This window comes from Thermobia domestica, chromosome 2 (genome assembly GCF_964235325.1).
Source record: "Thermobia domestica chromosome 2, izTheDome1.hap1.1, whole genome shotgun sequence".
NCBI lineage: Eukaryota > Metazoa > Arthropoda > Insecta > Zygentoma > Lepismatidae > Thermobia > Thermobia domestica.
In genome coordinates, this window is record NC_137455.1 from 124,168,418 (window position 1) to 124,190,536 (window position 22,119).

Here is a 22,119-nt window from a genome sequence, read left to right on the forward strand (position 1 = left end):
TGACGGAATATAAAAGTTATATTACAGATCCCCGGTGTTCACTCACATATGTGTAGAGTGCGTTATAGATGTAGGAGAGAAAAAAGCGCAATATATACATTAGATTGAATGACCGTATTAGAGATTAGAAAAATGTAATAACAAGTCAGGTTTATTATCCATACAGATAAGGTAATCCCAACATACAGTAGGTAAGGTGAAGGTATTAACACAGAAGTGGCATAGAAACGAGTTTCAATATGCACAAGCAAGAAACTCGCTATAAATTAAACACTGAAACCGTCGATAATAAGTGGTCTCTCATATTGAATATCACATCGAATACACACACTCTGGAAACAAAGAAATATTAATAATATCATCATAGTTGTACATCATTGTAAATATCAGATTAGGACATGGGGCTTACTAACAATTTTCCGTAGCTATTTCTCTCGCGTTTTTTTCTTTTCTTAAAACTGTTTTTCGTGTGTGTTGTATCTTTTTCCTTTCTATTATTTTACTTTTTTTCATACCAGTTTTCGCTTTTTGAAACTTTCTTTAATAGCAAACGCGAAAATATGATTGACATGGAAGGTCGGAAGGTATACAGGTATTTTACATTGGAATTTCACGGTGTTATGTATGTGAAAAAATTTTTGTGGGGATTTCTAATATTAACTGTCAAATACATATCTAATAACTTAGATATAAACGTTCTTACCTTATGTTTTTAAACTAAACTTAAAAAAAGATAATTTTGACGAGAGTCAAGGAATATTTCAGAATCTCCAAGGGACTTCTCCCTCAATGCTCTCTTCCCTCATACACACATCCAGATTGTCGAAACATTTGCAGAATCTAAAGATCAAATTGAAAGCACCCAAGTTTTACATCCAGGTTTATCCATCATTGACAGGAACTTATTCCAATCGTTTTACGTAAGAACTGAAGACGCTGCTCTTAATTTGGACAAAGGAAGTTTGGAACACAGATGGAGTGACTAATCTTGAATTTTAAAACACATACTTGATCGATAAAAGTATAATTTATTATACTGCACACTTAAAATTCACAGTGATTTATTTTTTGCAATATCATCAGGCTCTTCAAAATCAAGAAAATGTTTACCTGGCTGTAAAAAACTAGTTTCATAACAGTAACTTCTCGCATACAATAACACTGGCCACTTTTCTGTGTGTCAGCTTAGTGATAAACCAAAAACAAAATTTATGACAACTTGAAGTTGCTCCTGAGAGTTTTCGTTTATCATTTACACAACAATGGTCGGAGAAGTGGATTAACGCTTAAACAACATTACACTTTTTTAATGAACAGGAAAACCACATGTCAACTTTCAAATATGAAAAGTGTATTTTTTCAACACGCCAAGTTCAGTACTTTTTGTCAAGTGAGAATTTCAATTAATTTTTCTCCCATAAAGGATACCACAGGTAGGAGGAACCTACCCACATGTCTCCAGTTTAGCAGCAAGTAGAACCATCGAAAAGTATACCAGAAAGCATCTAAATGACTTAAAAGAAAGATTTTGAAATATCCGAATATAAGGTAAGAACGTTTGTCTAAATTTTCGTGTTCTCTTTAGGTTGGAATAGTATTACCGTAAAATTCATTATCGACCATATGAAACTTTTTTTTTTTTTTAGTGAATTTTACAGACGTAAATTCCTTCTTGAAATCTTTGTGAATACTAATTTTGTCTTATAATATCTTACTAGTAATTTATCATGGAATATAATATATTGCTATTTTCAGGGAAAGTTGTCTGGCTACGGTATTGAAGATAAGCTTCCTACAATTGCATTAGTTGCCCACTATGATAGCTTCGGTGTGGCACCGGTAAGTAGATTTTCTCCTTTTATTTCTTAATGCATTCAATTAATTAATTTCAAAAGTGTGTCTTTAAGATTGTTTCTAACTTTCACATAATACATGGAAGTGCGTCGGGACCGTAATACAGCAAATTATAGATGCGTTAAAATATTAAATAATACTTTTGATAAAGTGGATAGTTTCAAATATCTAGGATCAATGTTAACAGAGGAAAATCATATCCACGAAGAAATTAAATGTCGACTAAAAGCAGGGAATTCGTGTTACTATTCGGTTCAAAATCTCTTGTCGTCGCGAATTCTGTCGAGGAATTTGAAGCTTAAAATATACAAAACGATAATCATGCCTGTTGTTCTGTATGGCTGCGAAATATGTCACTTACTCTGAGGGAAGAACATAGACTGAAAGTATTTGAGAACAAGATCCTGAGACGAATATTCGGACCCAGGAGGAACGGGAATGGAGAATGGCGGAAACTTCATAACGAGGAACTACATAATTTATACGGTTTACCCAACATTGTTAGGGTCGTCAAGTCTAGGAGGCTTAGGTGGGCGGGTCATGCAGCTAGAATGGAAGAAAGTAGAAACGCTTTCAAGGTCTTGACTGGAAGACCAATCGGAAAACGACCATTAGGAAGACCTAGGCTCAGATGAGAGGACAATATTAAGATGGATCTCGCAGAGATTGGAATACAAAGTAGAAACTGGATGCAGTTAGCTAAGGATAGTAGTCAGTGGAGAGCTTTTGTGAACGCGGCATTGAACCTGCGGGTTCCATAGGCCATAGAGTTAGTTAGTTAGTTCTAACTTTCACATGTTTAATTGGGCTAAAGTAAACATTACTATTACTTCTTTCTTAAATTCTTTGGCCAAAATATGTCAGATTCAAGCTTAACTCCCAAAGAAAAAAGAAAGTAAATTTACAATTTCTCTATGTTTTGTTATAACTCGTAGATTTCTGAAACATGGTTAAATGATAAGATTAGAATAGATTTTCACGCTTAGACGTGTCACGATTTTTTTTTTTTTTTATTACTACAATAATTTTAAATGCATGTATTATGAATTACACTATTTCTCTTTGGCAATACAGGATTTATCGTTCGGTGCTGATTCCAATGGATCAGGTGTTGCAATGCTGCTGGAATTGGCTAGGTTGTTTTCCCATCTGTATACGAGCTCTAGAACGCACGCGCGGTTTAATGTTCTCTTCCTCTTGTCTGGTGCTGGCAAGTTCAACTACCAAGGAAGCAAAAAATGGTTAGAAGATCAATTGGATGGAGTAGAAGGAAGTTTACTTCAGGTATTAACTTCATCGTTATTTATTTTTTCACGAGTATCGCTTGTGTATCATGTATAAGTTTTGTGTTTGTAACTCATGTATAATGGCTGATGTATATATGGGAAGGCAATTTTCTCATGGCAGTTAAACACTTTGAAAGTCCGCAGTTTTTGTTATCTGGAGTTTCGCTATGCAAGAATTTCAGGTAACATCGTTTCAAATATTTACTCCATACAGGAGTGTTCTACATAATTCATTGTCAAACTTATGCTTAATACACACACACAAAGTGCAGTGGTCAGTAAACAGGAAACGCACATGACAACATTGCATACCTGACAACGATGTGATCACTTTCGGAAACACAGAGATTGAGGGATTTTGAATCACAGGCTTCTTCTAATCGTTTTTCTTTCTGGTTCACTACTAACAATTAGAAAAGAGATTAAATGCTATGTGAAAATAATATCCCTGTACGAGAGATGGAGCGAACAATCGTGGTAGATGTACATTTTGTGCCCACATAACAGACATTGTAAAAACGAAATAAGAGGCACAAAATTGGTTCTTTCCTTTGAAAATTTTCTTCTCCCAATTTTTTTTCTTTTTGAAAGAACGTACTAACCTTTAAGTAAATCATAATAATGTTCTTACTCAAATATGGCGACACAGTTCCTTTTATCAAGCCTTTTGGCTGCTACAAAAATGAATAGGAAAATTATTTAATTTTATGTTTTGCTGCTTACACAGTTTTACGTCTCTAGTCAAGGAAACTAGCAATATTCAGAATAGTTTAATAATTTAAAATCAAGCGAAGGGAACACATTAAACGTGGTATGCGCAAGATGGTAATTGCATTAATACTTCCTGTACTTCGAACAATGTGTTAATCATCACAGCTTTGGACATCGTTGCTCATTGGTAGAGTGGTCACATCTAGTTAACGTCCCATGATGATGCACCGAGACTAAGGGGACGGTGATAATGAGATGAATGATAAGAGAGACCCAGAAACGATGTTTGTCCAACGTACAGTTCAGTTGACGGGAGCTGGGATCGAATCAAGAACCGACGCAACAGAAGAGAAATGTGAAAGTCTCTGGTTTGATTCCAGGCCACGTGAGTGTATGATGGACAACACATTCGTGGTTTTCGTCGGAGTTCTTTCGGTCTCCTCCTCCCCACACACATTCTAATTCCACTAATTATTTCATAATACTCATTGTCATTAATCATCCATCTCCTTCAGTTTCTACAGGATATAATATCAGGACGTAACAGTACAGGTTTCATTTCATCATCGTGGCTTTGTTGCTTCCTTCACTACTTTTCAAGTCAAGTACGTATTTGACCATCATATAAGAAACCACAAGAGCTTGTAGAATTGAACACTTCTCCATATGAAAATTCACTATTTGTAATCATAGTTGACAAGAAAACTGCCTTCAGATATAGTTTACAAAAATTATTGTAATCAGTGGTGCTAAGTAAGCTTATATTTATTATTCAAAATAATAACGGCCACTGGCAACACAGATTGAATACTAAAAAAAGCAAAAAGAAGTTTAAAAAATATCATAAAACTGCATATTGAAAATCAGACTAGAATTTTTCTTTGCAAAACATATTACTTATTCGCCATTACGGTTATATATTTCCCTGTATAATTTCCAATCAAACTATACATACTAACAATTTTTATATTTTACTTATTTTATTTTGTAGTAAGTTGTCAAAATTGTTAGCCTTAAAATTTTTACTTTTAAAAATCTCCAGTGTTTATGATTATTATTAATGAATTTTGTGTATAAGATCTCAGTCTTTATCCAGATTTTCATTTGCAGTGGATTTCTAAGTGTTATTTTAATGTACAAGCAAGTCTTGCTAATTATGTTTTCAAATTGTCCAGAACAACATCTGGCGGAAGGTGCATACAACGAACTAAAGTTCAGGAAGCTTTATTAACTGTAATTTCAATTCGCATCATTTTTGTGTTTCTCGTTTGCTTTATAGGGTACAGGAATAGTAAACTTTACTACGATTGCAAAGTTACCGTGAGATTTCTTTAAATAGATGGTTCTTTCAAAGGTATAATTATTGCTTCATGTTTCGAGAAATTGGTCAGTATTGGGTTTTGAAATATGTTTCTGTGAATGCATGTATGTTATTTTCGGAAGTGAACGTAAATCGCATTCCTCTAATTTTCGTGCTGAACTATTGTCGAACTAAACACAACAATACACTGAGCAAGGCTATGTGTTAATGTATATAAAACATACAATGACGTAACAGTTTCAACACAATAACTGTGTCTTCATCAAACTTCCACTCCTTCTCACTATTGTATTTTAATTATAAAAGGAGTCATTGTGTTGTGTCTGTAGATCAAAATTAGTTTATACACTTCTGATAAGTAATATTACCAACGGCAGTCTATGAGCATATTTCTTGGTTTGCTTTTCTCTACTGTATATGTGTCTCATCCCATTTTCTGTATTCAGTTTGGAACCAAATATTATCAATGCGTATTATAAAGTTTTTTATTTTGTATTAGTAAATACAAAGTAATATTTTAGCAAGAAACATGCGAAGTTAACAATTCTTAACTAAATGTTAAGAACTCTAGTAGAATTCTAGTAGAATTTAGTAGAATTCCTAACTAAATATTCGTCTGGGATTATCTAAAGCGTATGTGCGTCAAGAGAAAAATATACATGCTATGAAATGGTAAATAAGCTATTGTATCCAAGCTAGGTTAACTGAATCGTTTTGACTGTACGTAGCTGAAATGCTGCTGCATATCGTAAGGAAACAAACAAAACATCGAGAATATTTAGTGAAATTGAAAAAGTGACTATCGCTTTATTGGTGTATAAGATGCATTCCAGTTTTGGACTTATTCTCGAAGGTAAAAAGTACGTCTTATACGCTCGTAAATGCGGTACATAACTGAATTAATAATACTTTGCTCCGTAAAAGGGAAAATTAATTGTAAATGTTTGTCAAACATACAACGTTCTGATTTCAGGCTTAATAAACTAGATTACATGATTTCAAATGAATTGTAGTTCTTGATCGTTCCTTCTTCATGTTGGCCGTAAATGAAAATCTTTGAGTTTTACGTCCCACGCTTCGACTAGGCTAAAGGAGACGGTAATGATGAGAAATGAATAAAATGGTGGAATGAAGAAAGTGGGAGGAAACGAGAGAATTCTGAGGAAATCCATGTACACGGTGTTTGTCCACCACAGTTCCCTTAGCACGAGCTGGGATCGAACCCGGGACCCCAAGCACCAGAGGCGAACGCTCTAACACTGGGCCACCGCGGCCCCCCTGCCCGTAAATGAATTTTCAGAAGTCGAAACGGTATAGTTAAATTGATTTCTCGCTTCCAAAGAATAGTAATTTAATATCATTCCATAACAAGCCACCATTGGCTTATTCGCTTTTCTCTTCACCGGATAAAATTGGGTCTTCCTGGTAACAATTGTGGAAGGAAAATTTTATATTAATTCAGTCTTCAATTCTTTTCAGGATGCTTCATATACTTTGTGTCTGGACAGTGTGTCGTCAGGTGATACGTTATATTTGCATGTATCCAAACCTCCGCGAGAAGGAAGTCCTGGTGACATACTTTTTAAGGTAAGATTTTAAAAATTCATTGAAAGTCGAGATATTCATTGATTTTATTAAGTATTTAAATTGTTATTCTTATAATTATGGCTAGAGAAGGTGTGTCCGTTGTGTATTACAGATGGGAGATACTGTATATGTGAAAGAGCGAGTTGTTTCTTTTCGTTTTGATTAACAAGTTCATGCAAAACCATTGTTAACCAAACGTAAAGTTATCGTGCCAGAGTAAATGTATTTTGTACCCCAAACCAGCAAATGTAGTTTCAGTAATGTATTTAGTTCACTGAAAGTTTTATGTGAGCAATGAGTGTATTCTTCAAAAAGTGAAAACTTGTGATGAGATTATTTAATCATATGACTTTCATTGACATGTACTGTGGCGTGGCATTTTCTTTTATTTGTATACATATCGACTTCCTTGTATTTTATGTTCAGAATCTGTAGACAGCTATCAAAATCATGACACCTAACGAAAACGCAACTTACCTGGTGAAACCAGTGGGGAGTGGGACCAATGTTGCATAATAGCTCTGATTTGTCGTGGAATTGAGACATATAAGTGATGAAGGGTTCCAGAGAAATATTGTTCCATTCTACATACAATGCAACGCTTAGTTCCGTCAACGAGGATGGAGAATATCTGCTGATTACGTGTATTCAGTGTTTAGGTCTGAGGATTGGTCAAACCAGAGGGGGTGTTGTATTTGATCTCAATGTTCATGAAACTACGAACTCAACTGGTCCAGCAATGTGTATTGAGGCATTGTTTCCTTGTAAAGTTGCGTCACTGACAGGAAACATTTGGACCATCTGCCATATAGACACCTAAAATTTACATATAATTACTGGCAAGGAATCCTGACCACAGCAGTTCAGAGTCGTCGGGGGGAAGAAGACAGTTGGAAGTATAAGTTTCTGTGGGCATTCTTCATACATAAATACGACCTGGATTAGGCAAAAGAGAACTTAACAGATCATATTATGCGTTTCCAATCTCGGCACAATTATCTTCGCGCTTATGTGTTGTTGGTGATCAGAGCTTCGGGAATTTCACCGCCACCGTGGATGTTCAGGCTATAAAGCTCGCATCTGATTATAATCATTGTTTGAAATCGTAACAGTGGAATGTGTTCGTGTGTAGAGGGCGGGTGGAGCCCGAGTATTTCGAGTACAGAACTTACACATTTGAATATGCATAATTATTAAAATGTATAAGACTAAGACGACGACGACTACTACTACTACTACTATTACTACTACTTCTTCTTCTTCTTCTTCTTCTTCTAAACATAGCATTGTCATTTTCGTTCTTTTCCTTTTTCTTATAATCCGTTAATGTATTAAATGAAAATGTTGATTTTTTTGTGTATTGCTTGTTGTCTAATGCTTGATTTTAATTTACGTTTCTAGGAGCTGAAGTTCGTTGCTAGTCATTATTACTCCAATGTAACGGTGGAAACAGTTCACAAGAAAATCAATTTAGCTGATGATTTATTAGCATGGGAACATGAAAGACATAGTATTAGAAGACTGCCTGCTTTTACATTATCAGGTTTACAGGTAAGGGCATCGGACTTATGTGATTTCATTAATCTCTTAAGCTTGTCAGTGGAATAGGAACTGAATACATGAGACGAGTTAATATCGTAATAATATGGAAAATCAGCTAACATTGTAATTTCTCAGCGAACATTTGTCTGTTCCAAAAGAAATGTTTACTTACTAGGCCAGTCAATAAGGGATGATTTAGGGTCGTATAAGGAAAAAAAATGGTGGAAAGCTGGAACAAATTTTCTTTTCTTTATATAAGTGTCCATAACAACATACTAATTTTGCACCAGTCTACCATCCCGGATTTCCGCCATCTTGGAAAAATGGCGCCAAAAATTAGTTTTTTGTAAATATCTCCCATGGAAAGCATTTTAGAGCAAAACATGTTATCACAAAAAACAATCTACATTAAATTTTCTACAAGAAATGTTCTCTCCATTTTTTCTCTAGGATGCACCGTTTAGATGTTACAGGCGTGGCAAATTACGCATTTTTCTTTCAGCATCGCTTTGTAGTGTCTTAACGAAACTTCTCTGATCAGTCTAACAGTAGGCCTATTTTCCTTATAAGTGACCAGGGTGAAGAAAAAGGTGTTTTGCACGGTGCACCTTACACTCAAAGCAGTCTCCAGAGCATCTGCAGGTTTTAGGCGAACTTGTAGGAAAACCTCCTCAACCCAAAGCAGTTTCGCGAGGTTTAGTTGTGGTTAGGATCCCTAGTCCAAAGCGATCTCGGGTTTAGGTAAAGGCGAACTCCTTAGTCCAAGGCGACCTCGGCAGCGAGTGTAGGTTATTTGATCAGCGGTCAAACTGATAGCTGGTTCCTCTTCAGGCTTCGCTTTTATAGATGGTCTCCTGGTGGCTCGTTCCTCCTCGTACTCCATCGTCTTGGTTTCGTGTCTTCCTGGTTGTAGTTTCTCGTCTGCTTGTACTGTTTGTAAATAGTAGCACGTGCTTGCGCTGAAGGTGGTAATCCTTACACCCATCACACTGGGAAAAAAAATAATCTTACAAGATTATTAAAAAAAAAAAAAAAATCATTAATGCACTAGGGTGCGATGACAGAAGAAACACTGATACAAATAAAAGTAAGGTACACACTGTTGTAGTTTGGAGACACGTTGTAAAAAAAAAAAAAAAAAAAAAAAAAAAAAGTACTAAGCACAGGTGTATTGAGAGATATAAACACAATAAAATGATAATAACACTATATTATCTGTTCCGACTGAGCAGGATAAACACTTCGTTATCATTTCCCTCAAAGTGGTCAGAAAGTGTCATCACTGTATTTAATAAATATGTACTAAGTCACTAATTGTGGGGACAGTTCGAGTTCGTTGTTCACTAAATTCGGTAGGTATTGTTGTGTCGAGTCCGGTGGTGGTTGTCAGTGATGGCTGTACGTCCGTTGCAATAATAGGCACCGACGATGTAATCCTTTCCAGCAGTATTGAAATGGCTGGACGTGTTGATGGATGTTGGCTCTTATAACGGAACTTATTAATAGTAAAGCACACTCCTGGTGGCTCGTTCCCCCTCAAGCTCCATCGTCTTGGTTTCGTGTCTTCCTGGTTGTAGTTTCTCGTCTGCTTGTACTGTTTGTAAATAGTAGCACGTGTTGTGGTAACACGTGCTTGCGCTGAAGGTGGGGATCCTTACAATATAATGAATATAAAAGTGTCTACACAATAGTTGCATTCTATTCGAACTGACTTTCTGAAATAAAGTGAGTGTTCCAGTTGATTTTAAATGCAACTGCACAGTAGCATATTATGTTGTACCCGTGATGTTTCATGTTTATTTTTCAATAATTGTTTATGTACATATATATATAGTATGGCGCTAAATTCGTTGTACAAAAGCAGAGGGGTGATATCTGAGAGCAAAACAAACAAAAAAGTTCTAATAAACATAGGGCGAAAATTGCGTCGTCTACGTGTTATAAGCTGCCGAAAGCGTGAGAAAACAAACTTTAGAGTTAAATATTGCACAAACTACTGAGCGTAGGCGTGATGCGGCGTGATATCGTCAAAGCATCCTAACCTGCTATATTCAAATTTGCAGTTTTCAGATTTGTGCAATGGCGGTGCAAGGAATTTCTAAAGAACGTTAGGAATTCCCGGACATTTTATGACGTAAATTGAGTGGACAAGAGCATGTAAAGGACGTCTCACTACCTGGAAATAATATACGTGGCAGGTCAATACTCATACACTCACATGAAAGATGGCGGATGAGGTAATAATCACAGTGTGTGGTTGCGTACCTCCTCAAAAATTACTAGTAAAGGCGTTGTAATATAATGTAATGTACATATTCGTAATGTACATATTCGTCTGTCATTCTGTCCAGTATCTTGGGAAGAAACAACGGAACTACGGCAACTTAGAGGTGTGTACGGGCCGGAATGTTTAGCCCGGGCCCGACCCGTGAATTTATAATGTGAGGCCTGACCACAGTCCGAAATATGTTTTAGCATTTAGGCCCGAGACCGACCCGAGCGCGTGTGATAATCAAATAAGTCCGAAATAAGCCCGAATTACAGAAACCTAATAATTAACACAAAATTGTATTTTTACTTACAGCACTTAGCGGTTTAATTTTGCAGTTCTGCTTTAAAAGTTCTCCAGAAAGAACGGTGGTATATCGTTGTACAGTACATTTAGACAGTTAGGCCCGAGAAATATAGTTGTATATTTAAAAATATACGGCCCAAGCCCGGCCCGGGACCGAAGTGATATATGCTTTGTAGGCCCGAATCTGACCCTCGGGTCGGGTCGAGCTTAAGCCGGCGGGCTCGGCCCAAGCCCGTGCAGTTCTCTACGGCAACTTGATATGTGTTTGGTTCTTTTTGCTATCCCCTTTTATTTGTTTGTTGTCGGACTGTGCTTGTGATGGAGTCATTACATATGAGTGAATGAGCTGATTTGTTCGTCGCGTGCGGAAGAACGAGGATCAACATTATGGACAATTAAATGAATCCTTCTTTCAGAGCTAGTTCTGCTCGTATGTTTCATCAACCGTTTCATAAATGAAAAGCTACTTATTACGCCATTTCTGTTACAGGCTATGTTTGTTTATTTGAGTTCAATAGAGTGCATTGCACCTCTAATTTGGATGTATTGTTTTGCGTGTGTTTTTTTAATGGTCGGAACCTCGTTTATGACATTGTGTGCTTTAGAGGAGGGCGATGCGATATTTGTTAATGTGTTCGATAAGATACTAAAGTACTACATCTGTCGTACTAGTGGTGTGTGCACTTTTCTGTCTTGTGATGTGGTGTCTTCTCTGTCACGGTAGAGGTCTTGTACATTTGCTAATCGGTATACACAAATATCATTCGTTGACAGAACACTCGCTATCTCGCTATCTTCGATTCTGGATAGTGACCACAATGGCGAGGGAACATCTAGCATTTCCGCCTTTAATTTCGCTTCATTTCATCACCATACGGTGTACATGTCCAACGCCTGAGATTATAGAGGTAATGGAGGAGTACACACGTGAGGAATTAGCAGACATTCATCTAGCATACAGGAAAGCGAACAGTAATGGCCGTGTGACACAACGGCTGTACATACAACAGTTTCAAATTATAGAATTCCACACCACACAACCTTCTCCAGTGAAGATCGAAGATTATGAGAAGCAAGATTGCTGGAAGCACATAGGTCTAATGGTCGACGAAACAAAAGCGTACCGATTGTGGCTTTTGAGGAGGACGTTCTTGCTCGAGTTCAGAGAAACCCGTCCACCAGCACACAGGTAGTAGCTGCTGAATTTAACGTTCATCATCGGCAGGTGTGAAACATGGTTCACGAAAATCACATGTACTCTTTCCACGTCTAAAGGTGCATGCACTGCACGCCGATGATATCCACGTAAGCGGGGGTTTGTCCAGTGTCTACGTGAACAGCATGATAATAACACCCCGCTTCATGTCTCATGTTCTCTTCACAGATGAAGCTACGTTTTCCCATAATAAAGTGTTCAACACTCACCCTCAACATTTGTGGTCTGAGGCAAACCCACATGGAATGTCAACTCGTGCCCATCAGGAACGGTGTTCTGTGAGTATGTGGGCAGGAATCGTTGAGAAATATTTCATTGGACCATACCTACTACCACAACGCCTGACCGGGTGGGAGAACCGCATATCTTCGGAAGAGGTTCTGCCTGAACTATTAGAGACTGTGCCACTGGCTGTTCGTCGAAACATGTGGTTTATACACGGCTACGCTCCAGAACATTTCGCTGCAGAGGTGCGAAATTGTCTCAAGGCAACCTTTCCAAACAAATGGATCGGCAGAGAAGGACCGGTATCTTAGCCACCTCGCTCACCAAACTTTAACCCCCTTAGATTTCTTTTTCTGGAGCCATATGAAACAACTTGTCTACGCGACGCCTTTGCAGTCAGAGGAGGATTTGATTGCTCAAATTGTTGTTGAACTTGCAACATTCAGGAAACACAAAGATCCCTTCGCTGCCGCTGTAACCTTTGCATTGAAGTGGCGGGTCGAAACTTTGAACACCTCTTTAGTGACAGTTCCAAAACATCCTCTTTTCATTCAAACAAAGACCCTCCTCTGTACCTTGCTCCCTACAACTCTCTTCAGTATGCAGTCCCATTAAACGATTTAGGACCAGAAATGTCGGCCCCTGTTACAGCACACAAATATCGCAGATGGAACGAATATTTAGTTTCACGTCCGTTAGTCTAGAACATTGATTGAAAAAAAGAATATATTGTAGTAGTATTTGTGAGATGAACTCAGATGAATGAATGTTCTCAAACAGTTGTGTATTATTATTATTTATTATTATTACGCATTTTTATTTGTCTTTTAATAGTAGTTCTTGTTCAATTCCTGTAGTTGTAAAGTTAGACGCAATCTCAAAAGCGTTGCGGTATCATTAATATGAGCAGATCATGAATCAGAATTTCTTTATTTTCTGTTACCTATCGGCTTGTGTTGTATGTATTTTTACATTGTAGCGATGTGAAATTTCCAGTGAATTCTTGTACAACGCCTTTACTAGTACTTTTTGAGGAGGTAGCAACCACGCACTGTGATTATTACCTCATCCGCCATCTTTCATGTGCGTGTATGAGTGTTGATCTCCCACGTAGTATTATTTCCAGGCAGTGAGAAGTCCTTTACATGCTCTTGTCCATTCAATTTACGTCATAAAATGTCCGGGAATCCCTAACGTCCTTTAGAAATTCCTTGCACCGCCATTGCACAAATCTGAAAACTGCAAATTTGGATAGAGCAGGTTAGGATGCTTTGACGATATCATGCCGCATCACGCCTACGCTCAGTAGTTTTTGCAATATTTAACTCTAAAGTTTGTTTTCCCACGCTTTCGGCAGCTTATAACACTTAAACGACGCGATTTTCGCCCTATGTTTATTAGAACTTTTTTGTTTGTTTTGCTCTTAGGAATCACTCCTCAGCTTTTGTACAACGAATTTAGCGCCATACTATACATACTGTCTTACCTAACTTTGCGACCTGAAATATTTCCGAAATGACAAAAAAATTGACAAATGTTGTTACGCAAGAATGTATACATGTCAGGGGCCTATAAAATTATGTAAACAACAAGTGCCCCCAGGAGTTCCATCGCAGGGCCCTAGGGGCCAACTTAAAAATTTCAAATTGTACAAGGGACCCCTTTTTTATTGTATATTCTGATTCTCAGATCAAAAATAAGCAACTGTTGCTTGAAACACTTTTTCTTTATCCTATTAGATGGCGCTGTAATAGAAAAAAAAGTGAATTTCATCATACGCATGTACGTCACCTAAGTCTGATGATAAACTAAATACCTCGAGAAATACACTTACAATTTAAGTACGTGTCCTATCACTTTAAAAGGTCAGTTCATCTAACATGAAATGAAGTTGTGTTCATCTTCCCAAAATTCCAAATAGAAATCCTCTACATTAATGCAGATTCAGATACCGCAACCGAAAATACGCAACTTCTAGTTTAAATATTTTTTCGTTGTCCACCTATATAACACATAAATCGCAATAATAATAATATCATTGTATGTAATCTGAGATTGATAAAAGTAAGCTGGTTCAAGAACTGAACATGCTGTGTGATGTTGTTACTAAGACGTGCAAACAAATGAAGTTAGAACATGTTTGTAATAATACACACAGAAAAAGTCTTCGAGAACTGAAACTTTTCTGTGAGCTTGTAGTCACTATGAAACCTGATCAACTCTAGCTCTCCGTTGGTGCATGAAGTTTCAATTAATAATTGGACATAGTGTCAAAAGAGAATTAAGTTATTCATTTTTGTCATGTTTGTGTAGATATGTTTAATGACGATTTGATTTGAATATTAACTATGTGATTTTACCTGAGGTAAAAGTGAAAATGAACACATAAGGTTGATCAGTGGATCTATTAAAGTTTAAAAGGACATCATCATTTCATTGTTATGGTTACGTAGATGTGCATAATTACGATTTGATTTGAAACTGCATGTAATTCCATCTGAGAAGTGAAAGTAAATTTGAACTTGTAAAGTTGATCGGTATATCTAAGAGAACAAATGTGCTCTTACATTGAGTGGAACAAATAACATTTGACCAAAAGATAGATATGTGTCACCCCTATGTCATGTTCTGTAAATACTTATGGTTGATTGTAAATTACGGTCCAGCAACGTAGAAGCCATTAGATATTGGTAGCAGTAAGCATTATTACAGAGAACCTCTGAACACTCAAGCTGTATTTCAACTGGTTTGTATTAGAGCTCTCAAAGTAAAGTTCTAACTCTCTCAATGATACGAGGATGGGGCAATAACGAAAGGCCATGTGCTGAAGTAAGGGTAATATTTAACGAAAAAAATTCGCGTTCCACGCAATCCCATTTCGAGATCTACTGTCGAGTGCATCGTAAGGCGCGTCGAGAAAACGGTTACTATAAAGGATTATAACATTCCTGGTCGACCAAAATCGGCGACAAACAGCTTGATGTTGCAGTCATTTGTTGGAAATACTCAACTTAGCATTCATAAAGCTGGTGAACAACATGACATTAGTCACATGTCTGCGAAAAGAATGTTGAAGAAAATGAAGTTCCACCCATACAAAATTCATCTGATACACCAGCTGAATGAAGGTGTCGCTTTGATCGCTGTGTAGAATTCTGTGAAGATATGATGAAACAAATCAATGATGATCCTACTTTTCTTACCACCGTTGTGTTCTCTGATGAAGGCACGTTCCACCTAATCGGTTACATTAACAAACATAATTGTAGGTTTTGATTTGACAGCAATCTCATTGGTCCTTTAAAACACTCTACATTCTGAAAAGTTAAATATCTGGGCGGCAGTGCTATATATACAATAATTGGTCCCTTTTTTATTAATAACAATTTGACTTCTGAACTGTGTGAGGAGATGCTTCAAAATCAAATAGTTCCAGCAATGAGAGACACTGCAGAAGACAATTTTGCCCACAGATGGTTTCAGCAAGATGTGTAGGACCGCACAACGGTGTAAATATGCGACAATTTCTTAACAGGGGATTTCTTAAATAACGGATTGGCAGAAGAGATGAGATTGGGTGGCCCGCTCGTTCTCTGTTCCCCTGATTTATCGCCACTAGACTACTTTTTCTGGATTTATCTAAAAATCCGAGTATATAAAACAATGCCAACCACTTTGGATAATTTTCATCAAAGAGTTATTGATAAAGTTGCACTTATTGAACTGGACGTCATCAGGATTGTAGTATTTGTGTTTTACTATCGACTTGGTCACTGTCAGACCAAGAAAAATGCGCAGTTTGAGCACATGTTGTGAAACATCAGTTACACTTCGTTCATCTGCCAATTTTAGACAACGAAGTCGTGAGAGGTACTGGGTCTCATGATAATCAAGTTCTTCGAAAAAACGGGAAGACACTACGTGGCTGGTAAAACTGATGTGTAGTTAGGCATTCCATAACTAGGGTAACAGTTAATCTAGATAGCAGGAAACGAAGACAGGACGACGTTTCTTTATTCTCTACTTTCATGTGAAACGGAATTTTCAAACAAGTTAGGGTTATGTTAAATCCAAGTGTAGCAGTCATCCCTCCCAAACAATTTAATTGAACTTTGAGAACACATTTAAGAAGCAGATGGATCTCCTGACTGGGATGTAGAAAAGAGTGTGCCAAGAATTAGACTATCATACTGATGTATGTTAAATTATAAACGGCACTCATCATGAGCAACTTTGACAAGGAACATAACACGCATGTGTTTATAAACAAAAAATAATTTTGAGTTTTCTCTCATAATTTCTCTCATAATACACTGCATGTCATTGTGACTAAACAAACGTGAGTTATTAACCTTTGAAATCGGGTAGATCATTTACAATAGCCCTGTATATCAATTAAATTTCATTGCTTTATCCAGGTTTTGTAAATTTGTTCATCTGTGAAATCTCTTTTGTCTTTTCGTCGCATGAGAACCAGAGGAACGTTATTCCAAAAATGCGGTTTTCGTTTTCTTCATGTTTGAACATATTTGAAAGCCCAGCTTGGTGTAAATGGAATGGCGTATCTGTTCTCCTTTTCAATCAACTGTTGTAATGTAGCTCAATTACCATCTTATTAAAAACACATCTTTCTAAGAAAATAATAGTTTTGTCCTCTCTCCTGTAAACCTACGAAAATGGAGTTAGGTTCCTCTGGTTCTCATGCGATGATTTATGCTTTTACGTACTAGTGTGAAATAATGATTGTACTTAATCTGTCCGTATCACGTGATATTTAACAAACATATTGGTCTACTTGATCTTTACAATTCTAGGGAGAATGTTTCTTGTAGCAAAGCACAAAAACTTCCCTTTCCATATCGTAATGGTCTACCATGATCGCATTGAAATGTAAATGAAAGCAATTTTGTTTTATGTTAATATTGGTCACGTATTTCGTGTTTTTTAATTGCACGTGTATTTCTCGAGATATATAGTTTATTATCAATCCCAGGTAGCGTACGATTATATTTCGTTTTTGCGATTACAGCGCCATCTAGGCGGAGAACAAAAAGTATTTCAAGTAAAATTTGCGTATTTTCGATCGCAAAATTCGTATCTCCAACAAAAATAGGGAGTTTCCATTTAAAACTTTCAAGTTGGCTTCTGGGTCCCCATGATCGGACCCCTGGGGGCACTTGTTGTTTAGAGAATTTTATAGGCTCCTGACATGTGTACATTCTTACGTAACTAGATTTGTCACATTTTTTGTCATTTCGGAAATATTTCAAGTCGCAAAGTTAGGTGAGACACCCTATATATATATATATATATATCAATAGGGATAGAATCGTCCGGTTTTGCTTTGCAGAAACTCCCAAAACTGAAATTATCAACACAAAAAGTCGCTGTATATAACCTATACAAATTTGACCGTTCGCTTCTTTAGTTGCTGCACATATGCTAAGGCCTTATCTTCCTTCCAGGTGCTGTGTTACATTTGAGGCATTTTAGATTCACACGCAGTGATATAATTCTTTGTCAAGTATATCCAGTCTTTGGATTGATGTTTGGTGTATAAGAGGCTTGATGTTCCCCCCTCCCCATAGAGAAAAGCCTAGGAATCGAATCAGATGACCTTAGGCGTCCCCTTCAAATCCAGTTCTATTGGAGAAATGGTTATCCAGAAAATTTCTGACTTTCCAGGCGTACTGCATTCGTAACGCCATCTGGTTAGGATGTGTTCGTATGTTATGTAGAGGAGAACATAATGTTCGAACATTTTCTATGTTGCTGGTACAACTATGTAAATATATAAAAGGGCACGATCACAAAAGCATTGGTCAGCGCACATTACTCGTTTAATTTGGGAGTATCCTTTCCATGTTCCATCTTCGCCACGTAGGGATTTTTCACCCCATATCCTGTAGTTATGCCTGTTCAGTTTAGCTGATGTACGGAAGGTGGCTTCGTCAGAAAATATTATACGTTAAGGAATTCATTGTCTTCATCAATGCATGATAGTATTTCAATAGCAGACTCATTTTTATAAACTCTGTCATTACGTTGAAGTTTTTGCACAACCTGACTTGTAAGCACTATGCCTTAAGTTGTTTGTGGAGCGTCATACTCTTTCGAGGGATTTGAAGTTTGAACTCATCCGCCCGTGTGGATTTCTGTAGTCTTTGTTTTTGTAGTCTTTTGTAATTTTTGTAGTCTTTGTTCAACAGTCTCCTAGAATTCCCTATACCTGTTCCTCCCTCACTCACTGGTTTCTCGCCACTACCTACCTTCCTTAACACAGAACCTGTTTGTAACAATTGTTTATGCCTCCAAACAATGGAATAATGGGCCGGTGGTTTCTGTCCGTAATATCTCAGTTTTCTTTGTACGATTCCAGAAGACGAATATTTTACAAAGCGAAAAAGGACTCACATTTTTTGGGCATAATAAACGATATTTTGTTCACTTGTAAACAAACGTGAAGCGTATGCACTGTGATAATATTGTTATCTTCCGCCAGTTGATTATGTAAGTTGAATTTTCCTTTCTGAAAAATGAAATGCGATGATCCTTTCACTATTAATTGCCGGCTGCCTTCCGATAGTTGCGATTGTGTATAGGTATTCAAAGGTTAGTTCTTAAATGTTATTAAAACAGCTTTCGATGCAAATTAAGATTAGTGGAAATTCAGAAAGAATATGTAACTACTAGTTGTGAGGTAGTACGTAAATCAGTTGAATTTATGTTTACGTATTTAAAACGATGTTGGTAACATAGTTAAGGTTGTAACTTGCATTTCTACTTATTAACATTTTCCAAGCCTATAGGCAGCTAAACTATCAGTCGAACATATATAATTATTCTTATGTACTAAGTGATAGTAGGGACGATTGAATAGCAGAGAACTTTGGATTGGCGGGAAATCGAATCTTGGTCTTGCGCTTTGTTGTTGCATTACCAACATCGAGCGAGCAGTAAAATCTGATCGGCATTTGGTAGAGCTGTTGAGTGACAAGTGGGATTTTCATCAGTCTAGTGTACATATTTGTGTATGTTATTCTATCGAACTTATTGAGAATTGTAGTGGTGTATCTGATTTTCTTTGAATTCATTTTAGCTTGCTCTGTATTTTTTCTAGAGTTACAAAGACACACGGCGGTCTACAATATTTGACACAAAGGATAGTATTGACATAGATCGCTTGACACGAAACACAAAAATTGTAGCCGAAGCCTTGGCGAGGCATATTTATAATCTATCTGTCGAAGAAGTCTTCTTTAGTGTTTTGGTGAGTACATTATCATTTTATTACTTTACTATATTATATGTATGTTCACGTATCATGGCTTTCTTTGATACGTTACATTTTTTCCCTACGTAGTCATTTTGGATGTCGTATATTGCAGATATTTGTTGCAACAATGAATGTTTTGAAGATGCAAGAAAACATGTGAATCCTTTTTCCGTAAATTATATTTTTTCTCTTCATTTGTTATTTCTGGGCTTCTACTGACATAACCATCTCATTGATTTGATATTTCTCCACTGAGCTCCGTCTATATAGAGCCTGCTAACAGTATCACGTGACCTTGCATTCCATTTCACTTGGCTGCTTCTCATCTTTTACTCTGTTATTTAATGTGTGCCATTTTTTCTTCCATGTGTGCCATATATATATATATATAGTGTGTGTGTATGTGAATGTTTTAGCTTTTTTTCTGGTAAAGAATTCGTGGTGTGTTTGTTACTGATATCATTTTTACGCAATTTATGCTATTATGAAGTGAAAATAAAACTTGTTTTCTCGGATCAAAGTAGAATAATTTTAACAAACTTATTATGGAAAATTTTGTTACCATGTTATGTAGATGCATAAGTTTACACTTTGGGGTTGATTTTGCCTGTTATTGTTGAACGATTTTAGCCTCAAACAATAGGCTTACTTTGCAAGCGTGGAGGAAAGAATATACTAAGTTTTATTAAAATCACATTAGTTTTACGAACGTTATCGTGGAACAGACAGAATACATGTGTATTTTGAATCGAATGATAGAATCGCGTTTATACTTTTTCAATGAAGGCAAACGGTAATTACCGCAGTCTGTCACTCAGTTCACTGTTTTACAGTAATTTTTAAAGTTTGTGCAAATTGAGTATATCTATAAGCAAGGAATTGGAAATCATACTAGCTCTACCATGCCACTTTATGCACTTCTCGTTTTCTTGAATCCTGTGTGCTTTGAAGTAGAACACATGCCGACGCTAAGTGTTGTCAGAAGTTAGTCTGTGAGTTTGTTGATTATTTAAGATTTATAATAAAGACTAGATCAAATGTCGAAAGGTCATTAATACTATCGAGGAGTAAGAATATATTATTTGTAAAGATTAATTAAGATTATGATAATAAAAGAAAGATAAATTAAGAGGAAGAAGTAAAGCAGTGCAAGAAGTAAAGCACACTTTTTGTAGATTAACGCATACGTGATTTATGGTGAAGTAGTAATTAGACAGTATTGAATAGCTATATGAAAAGTAGTTTTCTATATACAAAAAATTACAGAAGCAATAAGTCCCAATATTTTTCAACTTACCATCAGGACAAACGGAGAACAAGGTTATCAAATTTTCAGTCAGGGTAGACTAAATCAGTCGATTTCATTATTTTTTCAGTGGAAGATAGGGACAAATTGTTTCATATGTGTTTCAAGAACTAAAAAATAGATAGGTGTATATGTTTTATTTAGGGTTGGAATAATTAGATTTTTATTTTTTATTTTATTTATTTATTTATTTATTTTTTGCATGCAGATAGTTTATCATAAGTGTCATAATATAAATAAAGGCGTACGAACAATAATTAATAACTTGATAGATATAAATCACTCCAAGAACAATATCTTTATAGGTTATGATTCGGAGATGGTTGTGACTATTCCAAAGAGTGAAAAGTAAAGACCTTTTTCTTCTTTGTTATAGGGAGTAGAGCGGGAATCCCTTGAGGCATGGGTTGATTACCTGTCATCGTATCCAAGGTCTGCCCAGTTGCTTGCTGATAAACATAGTCCAGTAGTTACGACACTCCAGGATGTCATGTCCAGGTAAGAGTAGTATTACATAAAAGTATAATTTAGAAATTTTGAAATAAAAACAAAATGGTGACTTAATAAGATGAATATTTATTTTTATCTTCATATTAAATAATAATAATAATAATAATAATAATAATAATAATAATAATAATAATAATAATAATAATAATAAAATAAATAAATAATGTGACTAAAAATCCAAGAATATGTTTAACATTTAAAAACTCGTGTATTCAAGAAATACAGTAGGATAGCTTTATCGTAAATTTGCCCTGGAATTTTCAGAAATTTTCCAGCCATCAATTGGAACTTGTGTCACGATATTTGCACGAAAATTACAGTCCTATGTTTTGCAGCAAAACATCTAACAGTTTTGTTTCCTTTCCGTAGGTCAATAACTTTGGTACAAATTTAACCTAATCCTGTAAGAATTATTCTCACTTCACATTTCAGTAGATTATACAGATTGACTTCTTTCTAAAAATATTTTTAAAAAATCAATTTTTCCTCTATCTTTCCAAATTTCGTATAAAGCATTTAAATAAAAAATTTCGTATAAAGAAATCGTATAATTTCGTGATTAGTTCTGTCAGATAGGAAAATATGGGTCTGTATTTTAAAATAGTTTCAAAATTACCCTGATACGGTAGTAGGTAGAACATTTAGCACACAGGATTCGGTTTTCTCCCACAATCTTTTATTATAAAATTATCGTTATATACAAATAAAAC

General features: G+C 36.1%; 1 protein-coding gene across 2 annotated transcripts in view; it reads left to right on the top strand.

The window, feature by feature from the left end:
- LOC145675331 (BOS complex subunit ncln) overlaps positions 1 to 22,119 on the top strand; it is a 90,869-nt gene that overhangs the window by 55,581 nt on the left and 13,169 nt on the right. For both annotated transcript variants that reach the window (XM_081745730.1, XM_081745735.1), the window contains exons 5-10: positions 1,756 to 1,839; positions 2,929 to 3,138; positions 6,652 to 6,759; positions 8,161 to 8,310; positions 19,438 to 19,587; positions 21,276 to 21,397. In XM_081745730.1, coding sequence (XP_081601856.1) covers positions 1,756 to 1,839; positions 2,929 to 3,138; positions 6,652 to 6,759; positions 8,161 to 8,310; positions 19,438 to 19,587; positions 21,276 to 21,397 — 824 coding nt within the window. The remainder of the gene's footprint in view (positions 1 to 1,755; positions 1,840 to 2,928; positions 3,139 to 6,651; positions 6,760 to 8,160; positions 8,311 to 19,437; positions 19,588 to 21,275; positions 21,398 to 22,119) is intronic.